Below are 22,742 nucleotides of genomic sequence, written 5' to 3'. Positions count from 1 at the left end.
AGTTATGGACTATTAAAGTATTATGAGTATATTTCAGTTATATTTTTTGTATTATATCATCAAACATACGTACTTCATGATTAAACGGTTTCGGCGTGATGGCTGGAGTAGGTTTGCTTCCCAAATTATAGTTAAATGTCTAATTGATTCTCCGCTATTGTTATAAATGTACATTGTTATGGAGTAGCAATACAAATACAGCTTTGGAAAAAATATATTTTTTTAAGAGGTCAGTTGTTCTGCGTAATTCATTTAATGAAGTCCATCGTATAACATAATACGACACAAGTGACCTAATACAATATTTTTCCAGGTCATCAAACATGAACTCAGTATGGACGGCAGCCTGGACTTCAACTTCCCACAGCAGCACACAGCGATGGCAGCGGAAGCCGAAAGCCAGTTCGCAGCACCCGCCCCCCCGGTCCCCACCACTCTTTCTGGTGGTGGCCAACGAACCCCATACACTGTGGCGCCCTCATGGGTCCATTGAATAAGACTTTAATTGTTGCGTAGTTTGTTTTAATAATTATATGGACAAGTGTCAATTGTTTTAGTGTTAGTAAATGGAGGGGGCGGGACAAGATCTTTGACTTCAGAAGGTTAGTCTGTTCTTGGTTAATATTTATATATTATTTAATATTTAAGTTTGTTGTTATTACCATTTTTTTCTTTATTTATTATGAGTGTGTTTTTTTACCTTTTGCTGGTTTTCATTATTGGTCTCCGGTAAAGTAAAGATATATATTTATTGTAAAAAAAGTCTTTATATAGTTAAGGGGGCGAAAATACGTATGATTCGTGTGTGACCAAATGTTCTTCCTATTTATAACGCTCGTACTGTGAAGAAAACCAGCATGAGTTAGGCATTTATCATATACTTTTATATAAAAAATTCGGATCACATACATTATTTACAATCAAAATGTTAAATACAGTAGAAACAAATAGTGTAAAACTGCTTCGCATTCTATTTTCGTAACTTTTTATCATTTTAAACATCTCCACGATTAACTATCGCAATGTAAACTTTAAATCACGTAGGCTTTGTACAGGAGTAAATTCGACTTGTTAGTTTAGGCACGTAATCTGGTGTCCTTGGGGATGGCTGGACCTTAACATCCGTATTACATTACGTCTGTATGTAATTATTGTTTAATGGGCTTCGTTACTGACCAGTTCTTATAAAAATATTCCTTATATCTGTCACTTTTCTGTCAATTGTCACTGTTGTTAAACATTTATTTATTTCGTAACGACAATTATTTTCGTACAAAGGAAACTTACGACTCTCTTAATTTATATATTTGATTAGTGAAATGTAATATGTACTTGCCGTTACGCGGAAAATAAAAACGAAAAACACGTTCATATGTTTTTATTGGTTCCTGTGGCAAGTGATACTAGCAGCTTTTCTTTTCTGCATTGCGATGCTGAAATCTGCAAAAACGCACCAGTTATATACTCCCCTGCAATTAATGAAGCTAGCTAACATATGGTTATATATAACTATATGTATTTTCATAGAAAAGCACTTCGTCTTATGTGTTACTTTTTAAGATTAAAAATACAATAAATAAACAGAGTCATAGGCTACATCTCACTTAACGTCTGAATAAAATAAAAATAAAAACATCAGTGGCGCTACAACCTTTTTAGGTCTGGAACTCAGATTTCTGTCTCTGATTCATCGTCACTTGTCAATCAAATAGTCATGAAGGTTATCAACCGTATACAACACGCCGTTGACTTTTTGGGTCTAAGGCAAGCCGATTTCCTGACAATGTATTCCTTTACCGTTGGAGGGAATATTAAATTCGCACATAGAAAGAAGCCACTAAGCCATCACTTCTCCCTTTGTCTTACAAAGTCTTATTAAACAAAGTTTTAAATTATCCTTATCACACTTGTGTGTGGTACCTTTAGACGATAGTTTGTAACATGAGACAATAAATCTAATAGAACAGTTAAGAATACAGCTGTAATAAATCGTACTCTCGTTGTATCAGCGATAATCTGTGGAAGTTTCAGCAATCCAATAACTTGAACGTTTCGAGTCCGTTGTTTCGTGAAAATACCGCGGACGTCCTGACCTCATTCCCGTGTCTTGATAGGAAGTTAGCTTAATAGCGTCTGCGCTTTTTAAAGATTTATTACTTCAAAATTTTATATAAATTGAGGAGATTTTTATATAGTTCGGAAAATACATATTGTGTGTATTTGTATTGGCTAAGTGGCAAACAGCGGTCGTGCGTTCGGATCACGGCTAAGTACAGCACAATACTAAGCATTTTTATATTCATAGTCGTTTTAATGCTACATTTTAACTCCCTTATTTATTAGAACTTAAGTCACTTTTTATAATTGAAATCATAGTCTAAGCCTCTTTCTGTTAAATTTTAATTACGCTATAATGAAAAGAGAGTAATTTTAACGAATAAACTTAACTTTATAAAACACTTGTTTGGATGATTGTTGTATGCATACCTTTGCGGCGTGTTACATAAAAAACTGCAATATTATTAACTTTTGTATTTCATTGCCTCCTGGTGCATCTATATCACTACTGGAGCTCACGTAGTTTCACTGACAAAGGATCGAAATACTATAATATAAACACTACAGTTAAATATATATAAGACTTAGTTACACATGAAACTGATAAATCCAAGCAATTTTCCGTGTTCTTCTGACGATAATACATGTAAAAAAAGAGTTGGATTAATTCAGTCTTTTTATACGTAGCACAATTTTTTCTATCGTCGAGCGGGACATTACCGAAACCCATTGAGACAAGAAAAAAATCCAAGGCGAGGCCATGATTTTGTCTCATTCAAGTTTACGACGCAAATTACGAAAAATAGCTGCGTCACTCATATTCTCGTCTTTGTACGTGGATTATGACACGTGAGGAATATGGAGATAGGGGCATAGTTTGATATTCCGCGGTACAGTGTATTGTTACGATTTGCTTAGAAATTATGTAGATGTAAAATCTACTTTCTTACGTGCCATTGGCAAAACGACAATTATTTTCGTACAAAGGAAACTTACAACTCCCTTAGTATATAGATTCATTTTTTGAAATAAATGTTCTAATATTAAAAGTTTTCCGTTAAACGCAAATTAAATTATTCGATATTCTAATCTTAGTTAGTTGCGTTAATGGCTTGGTTTATTCCGTATATTGAGCGTAGGAGCTGGTATTGATACCCGGTAGATCTATATCAAGCGCCTTCGTAAATTACTTTTTTAAATAATTACATATTTTATCTATAAGTCATATTTATATTACGCGTGTAAGAATCATCTAGAATTTAACGCTAACCAGCGGTAATTATTTGTAAAATGACTTAAACCGTTCCGATAATTATGTCGCCTTAATTACTATAGTTAAACCAGCTGTTTGGATTATTTCTATAGAAAACTGCTCGTCATTTGTTCGGTATGAATATAATTAGATTTGTATTGAACGCGGTCGTGATTCAATTTTACCACTGAACGGTCGCATTTGCGCGCTAATGAGACCCACCGATAATTAATCATATAATTTTTCCGTCCTGGAGTTATCGTCGCAGAATAACGAAAAAAAAATCTAAACCATACCTTAAGGCGTTAATGACTTGTTTTTAAGGGTTGGTATTTTTCTTAATTTTAAAGTGTTAAATGGTGTGGAAATTTACAATTAATTTATCATATTGTCATTGGTATGCGTATCGTTTATTAGTAATTATAACAATCAAATACACAGTATTTACAATTTTCTTCACCTACGTAGTAATAATAAAAAAAATGGAACAAATTTGAAAAGTTTGGTCTCTACACCTTTAACGCTGGCAGCATTCCTCGCTGTATTGCAATACTTATTCGTAGAGTGAGGAAAGAGTCAGCTCTGGGGTCACTGCTACCAGGCGCCAACTTCTTCAATCTTTAATTAGCACCTGTGCACTTGAACCCCACGGCATGAGTCTCTACTCCAAAGGGAACACAATCGAAGTTGGAGGAAAGACTCTTAGATTACAATTTTTACATAACTTTACCAGGATTCAGTTGTGGTCAGCTATTAGCAGATAACTATTTCATAGGATTTTACTAAATGTTATGTTAACTGTAATCTACTTATTACAAAGCTGTTTTATATTCGGTTGTAATTTGCAACATGGAATTGAATTATTGATATTAATTATTTCAAACGTGGTTCAACTCCATATGTCTGTTTGTAATGTGAATGCTATTTCACCATAGATTCTGCTGATATGAGTCTTGACGTTTGTTTTTTATGTTATGATCAATTGCTTTATGATGTCACGGAGTAAGGGATGCTCTTGATCCATCTTACAAAAACCTTGCAAAAGAAAAATGTTTGAAAACTCACAATTAATATAAACTTACTATCTATATGTTGTACATTATATATGTATAAATTCCATTGTATTAAAAATAATATTTAAACAAATTTAATATTCGTAAGTAACGTCCCGTAATTGAAGTCGACGTTCTATTAACAAGCTGATTTTCATAAATAGTCGTTTAAATTTCCAAACTCATCTTGTATTCTGGGCGGGCGGTGGCGTAATTAGGTAGGTCCCACCTTTACACACGATTTCTCGGCACTTGTTAAAAGTTTTCAATTGCGTTACGAGGGTCCTTAGTTCCTTACCAAATTTATTCATTTTATTCCCCTTCTTAATAAAATGGACTTTGCTCTTTTTATCTAATGCCGTGATGATAATTTAATTATTATTCTCGAATTTACCATATATTACCTAGTCTGTATGAATTTATATAGCTTAGTAATAAAAATATACAAATGATACTACCTATTGGCAGTTGTATCCACGGAGCTTAGTTGTCTATCGCTTGGCAATGCATTTTTCTGATGCACTCGATTTCAGATAAAACAATTATTTCAGATTGAAAGACACACAAGTATGTGTGTGTGTACGTAGGCGAACACTTCGCTTATATGAATGAATTTTTAGTGAAACAAATGCAGAAATATCTCCAAAAAGAGGTGATGATGAGAATACGCACATGTTATAGAAGTTTCCTTGCCAAAGTATATTTTGTTATATTCCAAATTTAAAAATTCGAAAGCTTTGATAGCGTTCCAAATTCAAAATCTCACCCTTAAAACTTTTCTAATTTAAATCTTATGTATCGTAGATCAACACGATTTACATAAAGCATTTTTACATTCCATCGAAGTTTTCTCGATGAACTGCGCATATCAAATGGCTGGCTCATTATAGCTTGACAGCTTGTGGCGAGTTTTATCGGTTATTTAAATGAGCCAACATAGTTATGCCTGTCAATCCTGTTTAGATTTACGCGTGGAACGTTTCATATTTTGGCGTATAAATTATTTTTTCATTTTCTTAGATTCAGAATACATTTTTATTCTTATAGTGCATATGTTTGAACTATTTGCATATAAATATATTTATCCCACAGTTACATCCACTTTAATTCGGTCATAGCGTATAAACAATCCAGCTCTACACTCTTTTCGGCCTACGATTTATGTACCTATTTTTTTCTCTGGCTAGTTCAGCCTTCTGTGCCTGACACACCGTCGACTTTTTGGGTCTAGGCCCTAGGGCATGAGGATTTCTAACAATATTTTCTTGCGTACGAGCGAGCGTTAAATGTGCCTAGGACAGAAAATCCATTTGTGCAAAGCCGGGGTTCGCACCCACGACCTCAGGGATGATAGTCGCACGCTGAAGCCACTAGGCTAACACTGATAAGGTAGCTTATGCCTATGAACGAACAATTCAACACAAAATTAATTTATCAATTAGAATCAGTGGTCCTGAGACAACACAAATCTCTTTTATAACAGCTTATAATATTTTTTTTAATATTACCTACATGTTTGACATTGTTGAAACAAATATAAAGTAAATATATAGTTTTAAATTCTAAATATCGTATCAACCGCTATTAATCTCGTAAAGTGTATTTTTATATAAAATTTTGCTTTAGTCGTGCAAAGTGTATTCGAATATTACCAAATTTGAGTCACCACGAGGGGCTTGTTATAATTTTGTTGAATGTTTTAGCATTCTTCGCCGATGTCGACCGGCACAAATTGGATTACATGACATTGCCGCGCTAACGCTTTTATTATTTTATTGCTCATCCAAACGATTTTAGCGAATTATAACCAAAATACTAATTGCAAGTACAAATTATGTCTGGCGAGTGTTCTGCGGTGAATTTTGCGCCAAAATTAATTTCAATAACCGTATAGAACGAAGCTCTGAAAGAATGTCTACGAGCGTATAGTTTTAACTTTTTTAATTTATTTATTGGCTGTTTATTCTAGAATTTGACATCTTAGAAATAATAAAATATTACACACACACAAACAATTATCAAATATATATCAAAAATTATTGGAGTGTACAGTGATAATCTGGCCTCAATCGGTACGCTTGCTGTCAGACAAGCATTGTGCAGCATTGCTTTACAGTGAGGCCATTGAATAGGAACGTATAAACAGATATATAAAATTTATATTATGTACATTAAGGATAAATACTGTTTTCGGCTGCTGCTTTACGAATTTAACTTGAAATTGCGAAACAAAACATGATGTGTTTCTACCAAAAATCTATTTATTACATCGTAAAATAATATACCCCAATCGTTTGCCTTCTTTAGTATAAGCATTCGACACGTGGCTAATTGCAAATAGCGAAACAAAATTGATATTGACATTATACTGCAAGCCCAAAATGCAATATGAATATAGGCAAATATGTAATACATAATATTTAAAAAAGGTTCAAACATTTACAAAAATCTTAAATACATTTAACTAAGTAATACTTAATTCGGCTGTGTTATGGAGTGGAGTATGCTTACGATACAGGTGATTTAGCCCTATGGATATTTATTTATTTACACTTCGTTACATTTATAGAAAATACAAATAACATAATACATAAAAATTATAAGGGATGCAACGGGTGGCCTTATCGCTAATAAGCGATGTCTGCCAAGCATCCCTAGTCAGGAAAGAAACTAATAAGTCAATGTGATGAGAGAAGTGCTAATGCACTTTGGTTATCCAAATCTAACAAAAGCAATTTATAGAATTACCAACCTTAATCTAAAATAATACAAAAAAATTATAATAAAAAAACTAAAAAGCTAATCGGACGGGTTCATGAATTACGACGCAATACAAAAGAATAAGAGATCCAAGAATTACAAAAGTCTCCATTGGGCAGGATAGGAAATGTTTATGTAGAAGAGTCCTAAAAGATGTTAGGGAGGTAGCCAAACGGGCAGCCTTAACGAATTGCATAAGAAGGATGAGCTGTGAGATGGAATTTCATTTTCAAAATTACTTTATTATCATATGTCACACTTCTGTCAGTTCCAATCGTTTAGCCAAGCTTCAATGTTTCGTTTATGTACGCGATCGTAGTACTACATTTCTAGACACATGTAGCCATAGTAAGGACCCTTTGTTTACATTTTCTACATTATAACGAAGCATATAGTTATTACGAGTCCATAAACCCATTAAGCATTTCTCAGAAAAAATGACAACTTATAACGTAACCGTATAATTCCTTCAAAGTAATATCTCATAGCAGGTGGAGCGTTTTTACTTTGTTTTATACTATTTAACATTTATGTTACAATGAAGCGGAACAGTTCGTGATCTAGGGGAATCATTTTTTATGCATAATCAGTAATTATATATTATACTATAATTATACAGCGTATAACTACGTAAGGTTAGTAAGTATTATTTAAATGTAGAACTACTTATACAAACCAATAGGTAGGTAACCTATTAGTTTGTACAAGTATACACATAGATAATGTACATTATCGGCCCAATTCTCGTTGCAATGTAAGTGATATGTTAATGATAAAAGATAATTGATAAAGTTCGGTTGGAGGGATGTTCAAATAAATTAAATTATTTGTTTGAAGATAAGTGTCAACAGTATTTAATCGTTAATAACTAAAACGACGCTGGGCTAACAAAAAACTAACTCGACTTATGTATGGATTCTAAAATCTACGTGTCACATCTGTTACCTATAAAGTATATATGTTTAGTCGACCTATTAGACATTATAGGAAGTGAGAATGTTATATATATTAAAATTTATGAGTGTATAAAAAACTAAAGAGTTAATTTATTACTAAACTGTCGTTTTACAATTAATTGGCTATAAGTGTAAGATAATTGCTAACATTTGGTTTGCGCATCTAATTGTTAACTAATATATATATATATATATGTAACTTACCTCATGTTAGGATACATAATTCAAGTCAAATATTTTATTATAAAGTATTATATAACACTCGCCTGTACGGTAACATAGCCAGGAAGCCATAGACCCAAAAGTCGAAGGCGTGAGTCAGGCTAAGAAGGCTGATCACTTACCGATAGAAATCGAATGGTTACGAAACACATACAGTAGGGCTACAACGCATTGGTTGTTTTTTTTGGTATTGAATAACTATATTAAAGTAATTATGACAATTACAGCAAATTCTGCCCTGAGGTAGATTCGATCCCCAGCTTTGCACAAATGGACTTTCTTTCTATGCCCTATTTATATTTATGTAATTTAACATTCCCTCGAACGGTGAAGGAAAACATCGTGAGAAAACCGGATAGCCTAAGGCAAAAAATTAACCCAAAAAGTCAATGGCGTGTTGTACACGGTTGATAACCTTCATGCCTATTTGATTAACAAGTGACGATGAATCAAATATAGAAATCTGAGATCCAGACGTAATAAGGTTTTAGCGCCTTAGACCCAAACAGTCCACGGCGTGTGTCAGGCACAGGGGTCTGATTAATCGCCTACATGCACATTCGATTGAAAAATAATCATGAAACATATACAGAAATCAGTGGCGCTTACAACCTTTTAAGACCAGAGCAGATTTATTTTTTATTTTATACTTACAATTAGATCGAGTGGAAACTTATATCACAGAATATAAGTTAAGTTAAAAGGAATACAATGCTGATATATATTTTTTGTTTAAATTTTGTTAATAGAGTCCAAATTTTATACGTCATGTTATATTGTTTCAATTATCTTAAGGCTGTCTATGTAATAAATTGCTGGTGTAGCTCTAGTTGAGTGGAAGAATTTTAATAGAAATCGTATTAAAAAGTTTAGTATTTTTTGACTTAAACCGAATTAACACACAATTTTCTTATTCATAAAACACAAAAACATCTTTTCAGACTTCGGAATTCGAACCTGAAATTAAATTAGCGTATTACATTGTTTACTTTCTACATAATAACAAAAGCTCGCTTACTGTTTTGCTAAAAAAAATATTACTTATTTTATACTTTTACTATCATGAAAATGACATATACAATTACTTATAAACGTTACGTTAAGCCTATTATTAAAGACTATCCAAACTAAGAATAACACCGAGGACCTGCTGACTTCTTTATTCGACGACTTCTCGTTTGGAACCTCTACAAATTAAATTAAGACCTTAACACTTTATTCCTAAATAGCTCTATCAATTTATTCACTTAACATAGGTCTTACAAAAGTCTAAGCCATTGAAAGTATACCACGTTAGCTGGGCGGAAGGCGTGGTCGCCACGCCCACATGCAACAAGTTGCTTCAGACACGCCTTCATAGACTTCAGAACGGAAAGTGAAAACAATTGATTTTTGAATAACCATTTAAGAAAGTTAATAAAATCCAATTAGTAGACTTATTTTTATTTGTAGTGCGTTAGACGCTAACAATGTGAAGAAGTTGAAATCCTATACAAGCCAAGAAATCATATTTGGTTCCTTTCGTTAACTGATCATAGATCTCGACAAATGTAGCACTGGATATCTTATATATACTGTTCCAGACAAAACTTGCTATAGCGGCCGTACAACGCTTCAAATTATATAATTCACAGTTTTCACCTCAATTCGCTGTTCAAGGGTCTTTTAGTCATAGTAGAAAACCAAAGCATTCTCAGAGCATACTCATACTATAACACAGAAATAGTTAAAGAAGAGAGATCTTAAATAGTCAAGATAATCCTTATTTAAGTTTAATTTTCACAAAATCATGCACAAATCTTATTTTTTCTGTGAATTGTATACCCAAAAATGCCCACTTACTGCAATTAAATTTTAAATATTGAGTTTTCATACCACGTTACGTTACAAATTCGCGAATGTTAAAAAGTACAGAATCTACTTTCGTCATCATTAGAGCACTGTTGGCTTCAGCGTGCGACTCTCATTCCTGAGAGCGTGAACGTTGGATCCCCGGCTGTGCACCAATGGACTTTCTTTATATGTGCGCATTTAACATTCGCTCGAACGGTGAAGGAAAACATCGTGAAGAAACCGGCTTGCTTACGACCCAAGAAGTCGACGACGTGTGTCAAACACAGGAGGCTGAGGCTACTTGCCTATTGACAAATGATCATGATGCAGAAATCTGAGGCCAGACCTAAACTGGTTGTAGCGCCACCGACTTATTTTTTACTTTCGGCATTAAGCTCATTGAAATTGGCTTGGAAAAGTATTCCAGTGAATTATACAATTAAATCAGAAAATTCAATCTCCGAAATACCATCGAGATTGTAAATTAGACCACTCTTATCAGAGCCACTGACCACAATAAGCAAAATCAAGAGTAATTGAAATTTCCTCCTCTGCAACGGCATTAAGGTACATAACGAAAAGTGCACACAATCACACTTGTTCATAAATATTTTGCACCTAAATCAAATAAATAAATTAGAAAACTCTTTGCTCTGATTGCTATATTGATCACTAAAATACCAGAGTTAGAGCCAGCTTCTAGGGATTACAAGCGAACGTAATGACACCATTTTGGACGGTAATGGATGATGGGAAACGAGAGGACGGAAAGTTGGAACATAATAGCGAATAAAAATTTGCAATAGTTCACTTCTTTGGTAGTCCTGAACTACTATTTAGCTATTTAATGTAAGAACTTACACATAATGTAACTAAGAATACTGTATTGTGTAAGTATCGGGACACAGCGAGAGAATCCCGCCAGCATAAAAGTTACACTGCCACCTTTACAAATTGTTCAGTGACTTTTTAAATTTAAGGTTTCTATGTAACTTAAAATTATCCTTAATATAAGGCAACTTTTATTCTTTATAATGGCACACACTGTGCAACCCAAAATGTGTCTTAGCTTCCAAAATGTGTAAATTTCCTGGGCTACTTGCTGGCTTTCAGTCCTCCTCCACTCTGTTGATTCAGTGGTACCTGAGATCGTGATAAATTATATTTTTAATTTCATTTTTACCTTAATGATAATTTTAAGTCACACTAGCTGCCCCCGTGAACTTTGTTTCTCCTAAATTATTTTTTTACTTAGCCTACCTTTTTATTAGCTACAAGTTATCATATAGACCATTTTGGTATGCAAATTCGTGGAAACTGTTCACTTTTCCGGACTAAAAACCTGAATACTAAATAATTTTCATATTTATATCTACATAAAAACCTTCAGAGTTCGAGGAATAAATTAAAATACCTACTCGAATTGGTCCAGCGCTTAGCAACATATTATGCGTTTAAATTTTATTTATATATAATAGATTAGATATGTATACATCCGTCTGAGATTAACTAAGATTAAAAGAAAATATATTCAAAAGAACAAAGAATAAACTGAAAAAATAAAATATCGTTTGATAGCCCCTTCCGTTCCATACCATTTAATACGGGGAACAATAAAAATTCGAGCCTATAAAATTTGACCTAGAGAATCGAAATCTTAGTTATAGTACTATAAAGGAAACACGTCCTAAATAACGACAGTGTTAAGAGGGCGTCGAATTCTAAACAGGGTTGCCAATACTAAAAATATTTTTTAATTTAAATAATCTTTTTTCATATCTTTTATCTTATATATAGATGACTACGTCGCATCTTATATGGAAATTAATTGTAACTAATAATTGCGTATACAATGTGTTTCGTAGGTAATTACGTTGCCATGATAACGCCGTAGAGCACAACGATCCAAAACGATTTTCAAAATCTGTTATGACGTTTGGTCACAATAGTGTCATTTCGTTTTTAACAAAACACAACATATTGTATGTAGTAAATATACAATGGCTAGTCCTAATTGACATTTTTTACAAGAGATGTTGCCGTTTTGTGTTACGTTATTGTGCGAAAAGTCCTGCCCTGCCCTACTTACCTTTTGGCCTTGAAACCTTGTACCTGAAATTGGTTATGTAATTTGTCAATCAAAACAATCCCTTACGCGCGTGTATTAATATTCAGTCTTACGAATAAAGAAGTTGTGATTTTTAAAACCCCTATATGAATTAATGATGTAATAATAGGTTAAGAATCTAGCTATAGAAACACCAATTAACTATAGGTATAAATTAATATTTGCTAACAACAAATAGACATCTTAGACTGTGTTTTACACCGACTTATTTTACCACAATTTGTTTTTATGGAAAAATAGGTTTCAAAAATCTAATTAATTTAATTAATACGTTTATGTATTTTTTAGGAATCCTTGAAAATGTATTTCGTTTTCAAGTATAGACAATGTGTGGGTAATATGTGTAAAAAGTAAATAATTACTATTGAAAAACAAAATTGAACACAATCCCCACCCCCCTCACCCCCTTCTATAGTGCTTACGTAATACTTGAATGGCTCCTATGTTAATATTTATTAGTAAATATATGTTGGCACTGATATCCTTTAAATAGGAAAAATTGCCATTACGTATCAATACGTTGTATAGCTAAATTCAAACATTATTTTCATTAAAATGGTATAGTATTTTATTAATGGTTTTTAAACGTCAACGTATGATATTACGATACTATACTTTGAATATCGAATATATATTGACAACCCTAACTATAGTGTGAATAAATTTACTGAAACTCCCCAACCCAACCGGAATCACCCGATAACCAACGGCGCAGGCTTTATAACCCGTCACATCCGGTCCCGAATTTATTGTCATGAAAAAATTTGCAAATTGTATCATTATCAATATTTAAATAACTACTATGACCACGTTTTACTTACCTATATTCTCATATTAATAATTCATTGATTAAATCCTGATTTTGTATCAGTTTAGGCATTACATACTTATTTTACATAATAACAAAATTAAATTAAATGCCATAACCAAATTGTAAATTCTATACCTTAATGTGAATAATTACAAACGTAACGGAAACCACTTTCTACCGAGACTTGTTCAATAATAAATATTATAACGTACGTAAATAAAATCTCTCACAAACAAATAAACTTTGACTGGGAATTTTCGTTCTTCCTTCAAAAAGTCCAAAAAACTAGAATAACATTAGTTCTAATCCAAAAAGTCTGGAAGTCATATTTCGCGTTCGCAGACAAGTTTTATACGAAAAGTTGATTGTTCTAGATAAATATTCACGTAATAAATCTGGGAACTGGGTAGGTCACATTTACGTGGTATGTTGGCCTTATTTCGGGGACGCCAATTATCTACATCACATATTAAGGACACAGTTTATTCTGAGCAATGAACGCAGAGAAAGTCCGGTACATTGCTGAATATGCGACAGATTTATCGTGGTTTGTTAGGGCTGAGCTCTCGAATGACGACGTATCGATGTTCGAGGGCTCGACAAATGTTAACGTTCATGAGTTTTAGGTACTTGTAACTAATTTTACTTTAAACATGATAAATACGTTTGGCTGTATTGGATCTAGTGCTTACTAAGTTAAATTATTTGTTTCATCTCTATGATAGAAACTCAAATAACATACACACTTTATTATTATTATTTGAGATTTAATTGGTAATTAAATTCTTATATTTTCTTTATATTGTTGGTTTATTTTTTCTTAAATATACTTACTAGTGCTTACTTTTAAATTCTACAAAATACATTTAGGTCGCTTCACTCCGAATACTGTTTTTGTGTGGAACGAGTGCGAAAAGTAATCAAAGGATCAGGCGGATTAATTAAATTAAAGTGTTAGCCACTTAAAATGTTCTCTTGTAACATACTTTATTGTATAATTTTAAATACACCTTTAATCAGCGATATTATTCACAAAACAGTCAAAAAGTAGCGATTTAAAAATCGATACGTCCACATCCCTAGGGGTCGTCAGGTGGGTAGCGGGGAGCGGGAATCTGGCGTCGCCGTGGCGGGCAGGTTACGATTTACACTCCACGAACTCAGCAGAAACTACCAAACGGGAATCGCTGATAATCCACATCGAGACGCGTTGCGAAAATTATATGGGGATTACGAAAATCATTGTCAGTCTCTTTGAATTCGAGTATTCATATTGCTTACGTCTTTCAACTGTAATAGGGCTCGTTATATTACTATTCAATGAATAAATTAAGTAATTTTATCTGACATTATAAATCAATGTTCTGTCTACATATAGTTAGTTGTAGAATTGAATTTCATTTTAATGGTAACTACTGAATCTGTTGGATAGTAAAATTTATAGGGATAACTGATTCATGACGATTCAAAAATTTATATTATTTTGAGTTTAGTTGCCCAGCATTTGGAAACCCGGCAACACCAATAGATTATACACTATGTTACAAAGGGTAGAAAAACATCGTGAGGAAACAATTTCGAACTCACCCAATTACGTTCTAATAATAATCTAATATAATGCAATTTGATCAATTTCTTTAAATATATTTTCTGTTTGGTTTCAGGCATAACCAAGACATACAAAGATGGAACGCACAAGGCTGAAGTTCGCCAAGGTTCCGGAATAACCTTTATCGACCAACTTCAGACACAACATCGAAAACGTTATTGAAAAGCCGACAACGAAAGTTCCCCCAAAAACTAAAGTGAAAATGTGATTAAAAATCAACGTGAACATAGTTAAGTTTAACCTCGCGTTAATTTAGTTACTCAGTAATTGTTTATTAAATATAAAATTTACATTGTTTTATGATTATTTTAAGGGCATTTTGTTACTTTAAGTAAAGCCTTTCGATATGAATTATTATCCAAATTATTTGAGAATTTGGAGTCGTTTAAAATCAATTTATGTGTAAACGGTCAATGTGTAGTGGGTAAAATCAATAATTGACATCAAATTCATAATTGTCAAACGTCAAAGGCTTGACTGCTATTTTATGATATCGCAAAGTTTATCTAGGTTTTCTATATTTTGACAGTCTATAGATTTTGTCATAGTGTTACCTCAAGGCCATATAAACCAAAAACTTAACAATATAAGTCAATTTCAGTTCATAATTTTGGAATAGAAAATTTTCATACATTATCGTGCAGAGAGAAAGGGTTCTACATTTAAACGAACATATATATTTACTTTCAAGGGTTATTATATTTATAACACGTTTGACATTTGACAGATACGAATTGAAAATAAGTGCGAACTAACATTACATTATGACTGTGAGTTGGCGCTTTTTTGTTCACAATATAATTATGTACAATAATAAATGTATCATTCGTATAAAACAAATAATATTCATTTGAGTTGAAGAATTAAAGATTTCTCTGTATTTGTAATGTTTCAATAATTAGTTACATGAAACATAAGAGAATGTCTCTTCCATACGCATACGTTTAAAAAGTTTCATAGACAAAATACTGCGGCTTGACACAATAACTCTACAAAGAGAATTATTTTTAGCTTAAGTCTATGGCTAAATATGCAATTTTTTATATAATTTGTAAACATTTTGAGTACATTTTTATGCGTTTTTCATGAAGCCCAAAAGAGTAGGCATGTTTTAAGTTTTGATAACAGTTTTACTTTGGTTATATATTGTTGAAATCTTTAAAAAAATATCTGATAAATGTTGATAATAGTCAGATCTCTAGTCCCGTTAATTAATAAGTTGTAATTAAGTATTTAGACTGACCAAATTGGTCTTAAACCATGGCTCAATAATCTAAGGTATGTTACATCGAAAATGTTACCAGTCAAAAAAATAAACCTCAATTGTTACTCCCAGTAAAATCCAAATGAATGTTAGATTTCATACTAAACTAATATTTTAGTATCTCTAACGAGCCTCATATTATTGTAGCGTGGTTTTTTAAGTACAGTACACAACATTATTAATTGATTATGAACTATTACTCCATCGTAATAGTGGTAGTATAGGCGACTGATTCTTACAAGAACCAAAAAAAAATGCAATCAAATAACAATTCCTACGAATAAAAAGGTTGGTGGAAAAGGTCGGTCAATAATCACGAAAGCACGGCGGGAATTCTATGTTTAAGGCGGGAAATAGGCTATATGGTAATGACAGCTGCCGCGATCATCTTGGGACCTATGAAGTTAAGAGGTTTAATGTAAATTACCTCACTCTATTGTGAATAAATTTAGCCAATAAGTGTTCATTTAGAAAACTAAACTTAAGTCAATTTTGTATTCGCGTCAATTCAAGCATCATTTTATTTGCCAGTTTATTAATTAAGACAAATTTGTTTGTTACATTTTTTTATATTTATACATGGCTGACATTGGTGCTATTAACGATAGCGCATTTTATTTTAAGTTACTTATAAACCTAACGTACAAAAACGGACAAGACGCCACATTAAGCGGTTTTTTTTAATGTAAATATATAGCAAATTAACTAATTCGTGGCTTTAAGTCAGGAATGCGATTACGGATGTTCAACATTGAATCAAAGTTAAGGTAACATTTGCCAAAAATAGGGACGGAATTTTAAGGTTTCAGTGTCTTGATTACTCTTTGGAGACATCTCATGCGGTCATTAGTTTTATTTTTATGGTTGTTGATATATTATGTAATTATTTGGTTATTCGAAGGTATATGTCAATACATGTGGTCAATTAGATAGCACTGTTTAGGCTAGACTTAAAATTATAAGGTAATTTTTGTGTTCTTTGAAAATTCCTAATTAGTTACCATATACGATAAATTATTTAGAAGCTTTGATTGTGAATAAATACGATAGGCAAAATTTTTCTAAGCGAATTGTGATTCGGTGCGTGTCCAAAACGCATTGTTAAATCAAATTTATCGTCAAAAGATTTGAAATTATAAAATTTGCGGCGTATGATAGGAATGGATTTAAAAAAAAATCAATTTATCTCTGACATTGGATCGTTATTCCCTAGTGAAAATAGTTAGTTAATTTGATCGTAGAACAAGTAGGTAAATGAGTGTAATTGTATTGACCAGTGTCCAAACTCATGGTTAGCTTTTATCTTTGAATTTATGACGTGCTGTCACACCATAATTTATTTTGTACCATGTTTTTATGTAGGTAATCTTTTTAATTGTTTAAATCACTTCGTTGATTATTTTTCCGTTTCATTAGTTTGTAATTTAATGTTAATCGTACTAATAAGTTAGGCAAATGTGTTTAAATGTAAATATATAGAAAACATGTATGTAGAAGTACATAAATATTATTTATGTATTAAATTTGATATTGTTTTCAAAATTATATTGATTGTATTATTTCAAGCCCACCTTTCAAGACGTTAGTATTAAATGAATCTGTACGAACGTGGATCAACTAAAAAGAATTACCATAAAGCATAACCTATAAGTATTTTTCAAATTCTTTATAAATTTTCAAAGCGGCAGCGCCCATGGACACTAAAATTACCAGAAAATTAAATTAATCAGTGGCGCCACAACCATTTTAGGTCTGGGCCTCAGATATCTATTTCATGATCAATCTTATAGGGAAATAGTTGATCAGCCTGTGTGCCTGACACACACCGCCGACTTTTTTGGTCTAAGGCAACAAGCTGGTTTCTGGAAAGTCCATTGGTGCAAAGCGGGGGACTGAACCTACCTTAGGGATAAGAGTCGCACGTTGAAGCCACTAAGCACGGCTAGTGCGATGCCGGTCTTTAAAACTAAAGATGATTTTCCCTAAATATTTAGGGAAAATCATCTTCCGCCTAATATTGCTTTCGAGTGATAGTGTCTCCTTCTAGGCAATCACTATAATTTCAAGAGATCTGCCTCTGACATTTGCATTTTCAGTTAAATCTAAATCGTATAAATATTTGTAATACATCAGCTCCATGACGTCATACTCTAAATCACGCTAACAAAGTGTGTCCGACCACTGAACATCTACACCTCTCGGCAGCAACTTGGTTCTTCGGGCTTGTCAGTAGTTACACGGGTAGAGGATCTCTTCTTTATGTTAGAGGACATACATCTACAATTCTGTTATATTCTCTGTCTCGGAAATATCAGACACGAATAGCGAATGACGCCAACCTAACAACTAATGGTAAATTTATTACTTATTAGGTGTAATGGTAAATGATTTTACATTCACCATTACACCGTACCGTCCTCTACAATTCTACAATCACGTGGGACAAAAATACTTAGCGAAGTGCTAATTCAATGAAATCAACTAGCGACGCAGCCCTTCATTTTTCCCAAGGTCAAAGTAATAAAACATATGAATAGCAAATGGCGCCAAAACTGAAACAGATTAGTAACAGATTGTCTATAGAAATTGCGTGACTCCTAGTACAATATAGAAATGGAAACTGCATGGAATTGACTTTTTTAAATACGTCATTAAAGGAACTTTTGACAATTGACGTTTTTAAGAAAGACTTAAACTTAATATTGATTCATATATATAAAAAAATATTGATTCATTAGAATAACATACATTTAAGGGGTAAATCAATGCCCAATAGATTTTACGCTGGGACAAAAACAGATTTGCGAAATTTAGCTTTAATTAATTAGGGGATAAGTACCCCCTTTCAGGCCTTTAAACATGAAAATATTTTGTACTGCCAAGATTTATTAGGCAGTGACGATTTCATTCACTCTATACTAAAATTCTAAGTCGATTAAGAACTTTTTATAGCTAAACTTGCGGAATACTTATTTGAAGATAAGTGGCAAAGATTTTTATAGCAAATTTAGAAGTTTTTATTACTTCACGTGTAGGCTAATGTAAGTTTTATTTTCTTTATTTGCGATCATCAGAAATCATAATTTTCGTGGATATAAGGAAACCATTTCGGTAATATAATTTTTTGTATCATGGAAATACTTTAAAATTATTGAAATTACAACAGCTGAGTATTTTTTTATACATTATTTCTTTAATTATATGTCTTCTATTATCATATGTCTCAGGAACTGTTAGAACTGTCGACTATTCTTGATTACTGGCCTGATTGTTCAAATTGATTACTCTACAGACGTCTTAACCACTTTTTAAAGAGTTGCCTTTTAAGCAAACTTCCTGTTCTCCACACTAGAAGATCCTTTTTTCTCCAGCTTCTGTCTTCTGTCCAGGGCTATTCTTGCAAGCTCTCATTTGTTCGCTGCGCTCTCTCTCGTAATTGAGCCCTGGAGACTGACTCCAAATGTGAGTCCCCGTAACGCGACTCTAGGGCATGCAGCAGTCACGCCAGTGTCACTTGTGATGGCTTCTAACACGTTTAGGGCTTTGCCTCGAGCTTTGTCCCAACGTAAGAGCAGCTACAGCCTGATCATTTTTCCAAACGTTTATCTTGCATACAGCCTCAAAGTGTTACTTTAAGGCGCCCCAATAAGAAAGAACCATTAAAGGGCTTCCAGCGTTCCAGATGATTCCACAAATCCTGATATCTTAAGGCACTGAAATCTCCATTTCTAACTCAAGCGTTTCTCTTGTTTAGAAAACCTATTGTCCAGGTTTTCAATTTAGATGTTAATGTCTCAATATTCTTTATCTGCAGCTGCATCATCATCATCATTGTTCTATAGAGCGATTGGCATCTTTCTATTCCCAATTCTGACACTAAAATGTTACGAGCTAGGGATCGGATAGAAAATGGCGTAAATCTCTTCAAGGGTTTATTTTTAAATTAAACGAGGAATTTGTTTACACTTAAAAGTCGAAAATGACGCGCAGAAATACACTAATTACATACACACTTCACATAGTAATTTATCACTCGAGATCACTATAATCGAACTTTATCTTTTCTCACAGTGCTCTGTCCTTGTCGTACGGGCTCTTAGTATTCGGTCTGGCTTCGAGAAGGTTGCGATTTTCCCTCTACTTCGCGTCACGTCCCTGTCCTGCTTAGAAAATACGGTCTAGGACCTTCCTTCATTCATCAAAGGACTATAACGAGACCTGAAAACTGCACCACTTGACTACACATGTTCTGAAACTACCTGAAAAATGTTTCAGCCTCCCGAAAACAATGGTAACATTAAAGATATTACAATGCTGTAATATGTCATAAAGCCTCTCATGAAACGGCCATAAATCATATTTCAGCTTGCTGCAAATATCTCATAACTAGTGGAAAATTTGAGAAAATTTTCAGTCTACACGTCTTCGTAACAATATATATTTGCTTTTCAAATTTTTGTCTAGCCAACGTAGTCTGTAAATTATGTAAAATAATCAAAAAGGTGCAACTATAAAAATAGTGAATTGAGTAGTTACACAGACAGATATAGAAGTTGTAACATGTACAGTGTACACGCATATATATTATTCGTTTTAACATGGTAAGTATTGTAGTAAGAGCTTTAACTATTTATTTAATTAAATTGTATTTTTCTTATAAAATATAATCATGTTCTTCAGAATCTTACATAAGCGCGTATGAACGGTCGAGTCGGAGTAGGGAATAAAAGTATCTCTGGCACATGCGCACAGGCACGCGCCGGCAAAGCCAATTCAGATTAGAGTAAAAAATCACCTTCACCGGGGAAGGCCAGGTCCCTTGCTTCGTACTTCGCTCACACCATGAGCTTCTGTCCTGCTCTTCAGGCACTTTACCAGTAAACACCCCTTAAATAAAATAAAAATCGTCTCATTGTAAACCATTCTTAAATCCACTTCCAACACACCTCCTTGTCGTTTAGGATGAGTACGTCAGGACATACGTAGAAGATTTATGTATACCCAAACTTGGGTTAAAATGCTCGTTTCATTGACCCTTTTATACGTTTGTTTTAAAGAAAACAAATCTAAAAGAAGTCTAATAACGTTTATTACTATTAAACCCAAATAAATTAGGAATCTGAGTCATCGCACTCTTCAACCATGTCGCTGGGTGGGCCAGGTTGCGCTGGTGGGCTCCAGTTCAAATAAATGCTTTCCGTATATATAGCTAGTCCAAATGAAAACAACCACCTGCGAAAAAACATATTATACTATTAACTAAATCAGAAAATAAATATATTTCTTTTGTTTATTTAGTTTTTTTTTTAAATGTATTAATTAAATTATTAACAACAACGATCACTATTTAATCGGAATATGCTTAAAAGGAGTATTAAAAAAATCCATGGCGCTAAATAATCAGCAACTATCCTATTACAACAAATAAACAAATATAATAGTTTTCTTATAGACTATTATTAATGCTCTATGGTATATTTATAAAAAATAAAACCAACACTAGAATACTACTAACCAACCAACCTTAAACAAATATTGTATTGAAAAACATGGTTTTAAAAATCCAGCTAAATAATAATCTCACATTTACAATTGCATTATGAGTATTTAGTTAGCCACTTTAGTTAGACGAGTTATTGGAATGGACGAGCAACTTTTATCTTCCATTTAAGCTGTATAGTTAACTAAACATTAGTGTGTCTTACCATACTATTCCAGCAAAGAGATGTTTGTTGTAAATGGCTTGCTGTTCTCTGTACCAGGGCTCCCAAGGCCCACATGGCACGGGTAACTCATTCATGTGGGGATAACAAAATCCTAAAAAGAATTTATACTAGAAACTTTAAAGCATTCAATTGAAACCTACTGGAATTGACGGGATGATAGATGTTATGTAGATTTCTGTAGTTCTGTTCATGTTATAATTACTTATCTTACGTAGAAGCATATTTTAGGTATATTAATTATTTTCGAATTGAAAACAAAATTTCAAAATTCCTCGGAATTTTTATGAACATTCCCCAATTTAATTTTGCTTCAAGCAAAGAACGAAAAAAGCAAAATATGAAGTCGAACTGATGATGGGTCTTTTACTAGGTGTTGGATACATATTGAAAAAAAAGTCTGTATGGACAGCTACAATCTGCGCAAACAAATAACAAAGTTATTTCGGTCGGTAATGATCAACAACTTCCCAACATTAGTTATTGCAGCCTTCGGGCCGGTCAGTCCAGTTGACTGTTCAAGAATCCCTTAAGATCCCGAAAGAAGCGCAGCACCTTCCTCCACACGCCTTTAGTCAGCTGATTCAAAGGAATCTGGTAACACTTTACAACTCCTGGTCACAAAACTGACTAAATATTAACTATGAAATATGATTGCACAGAAATATCTAATAAATTCAAATACTCTGCTTTACACGAGATATACTTACTTGCTTTACTACAGTATTCCTTCTTTTGAATAAGACAAAAAATATTTCTTCGCAACCCAGTAATGGCACGCATAGCTCCTTTTTAACGAGTCTTAAATCGTAACCACGCGTGACTCTTGTGTCACTTCATTTGTTTTTCAATGCAAGTGTCATTCACAAATCGAAACTTTCAAAAGAAACAAAAAGGATTTACATGTTGTTAATAATTAAGTTCTTGCACATAGCTAGTTACTACATGGTAATCGAGGAATGATTTTTGCACATTCCCCACTTACTCAAAGGCTTAGGAAATAAGTAGGAATCGACTCACGCTAGGCATCCTCTCTCCTACTCAGATAGGCGGGTAAGCAATAAACACTAAAAC

General features: G+C 33.1%; 1 protein-coding gene across 1 annotated transcript in view; it reads left to right on the top strand.

Annotated features, from left to right (window-relative positions):
- The window catches only part of LOC123710566 (forkhead box protein O), a 78,826-nt gene extending 61,347 nt beyond the window's left edge, over positions 1–17,479 (top strand). The window contains exons 8-9 of the mRNA XM_045662543.1: positions 314–602; positions 14,737–17,479. Coding sequence (XP_045518499.1) covers positions 314–493 — 180 coding nt within the window. The 3' untranslated portion in view covers positions 494–602; positions 14,737–17,479. The remainder of the gene's footprint in view (positions 1–313; positions 603–14,736) is intronic.
- The last annotated feature ends 5,263 nt before the right edge of the window (positions 17,480–22,742 follow it).

Source organism: Pieris brassicae, chromosome 6 (genome assembly GCF_905147105.1).
Source record: "Pieris brassicae chromosome 6, ilPieBrab1.1, whole genome shotgun sequence".
Lineage (NCBI taxonomy): Eukaryota > Metazoa > Arthropoda > Insecta > Lepidoptera > Pieridae > Pieris > Pieris brassicae.
Note: the sequence above shows the minus strand (reverse complement) of the source record. Positions and strands in the feature narration are given on the sequence as shown.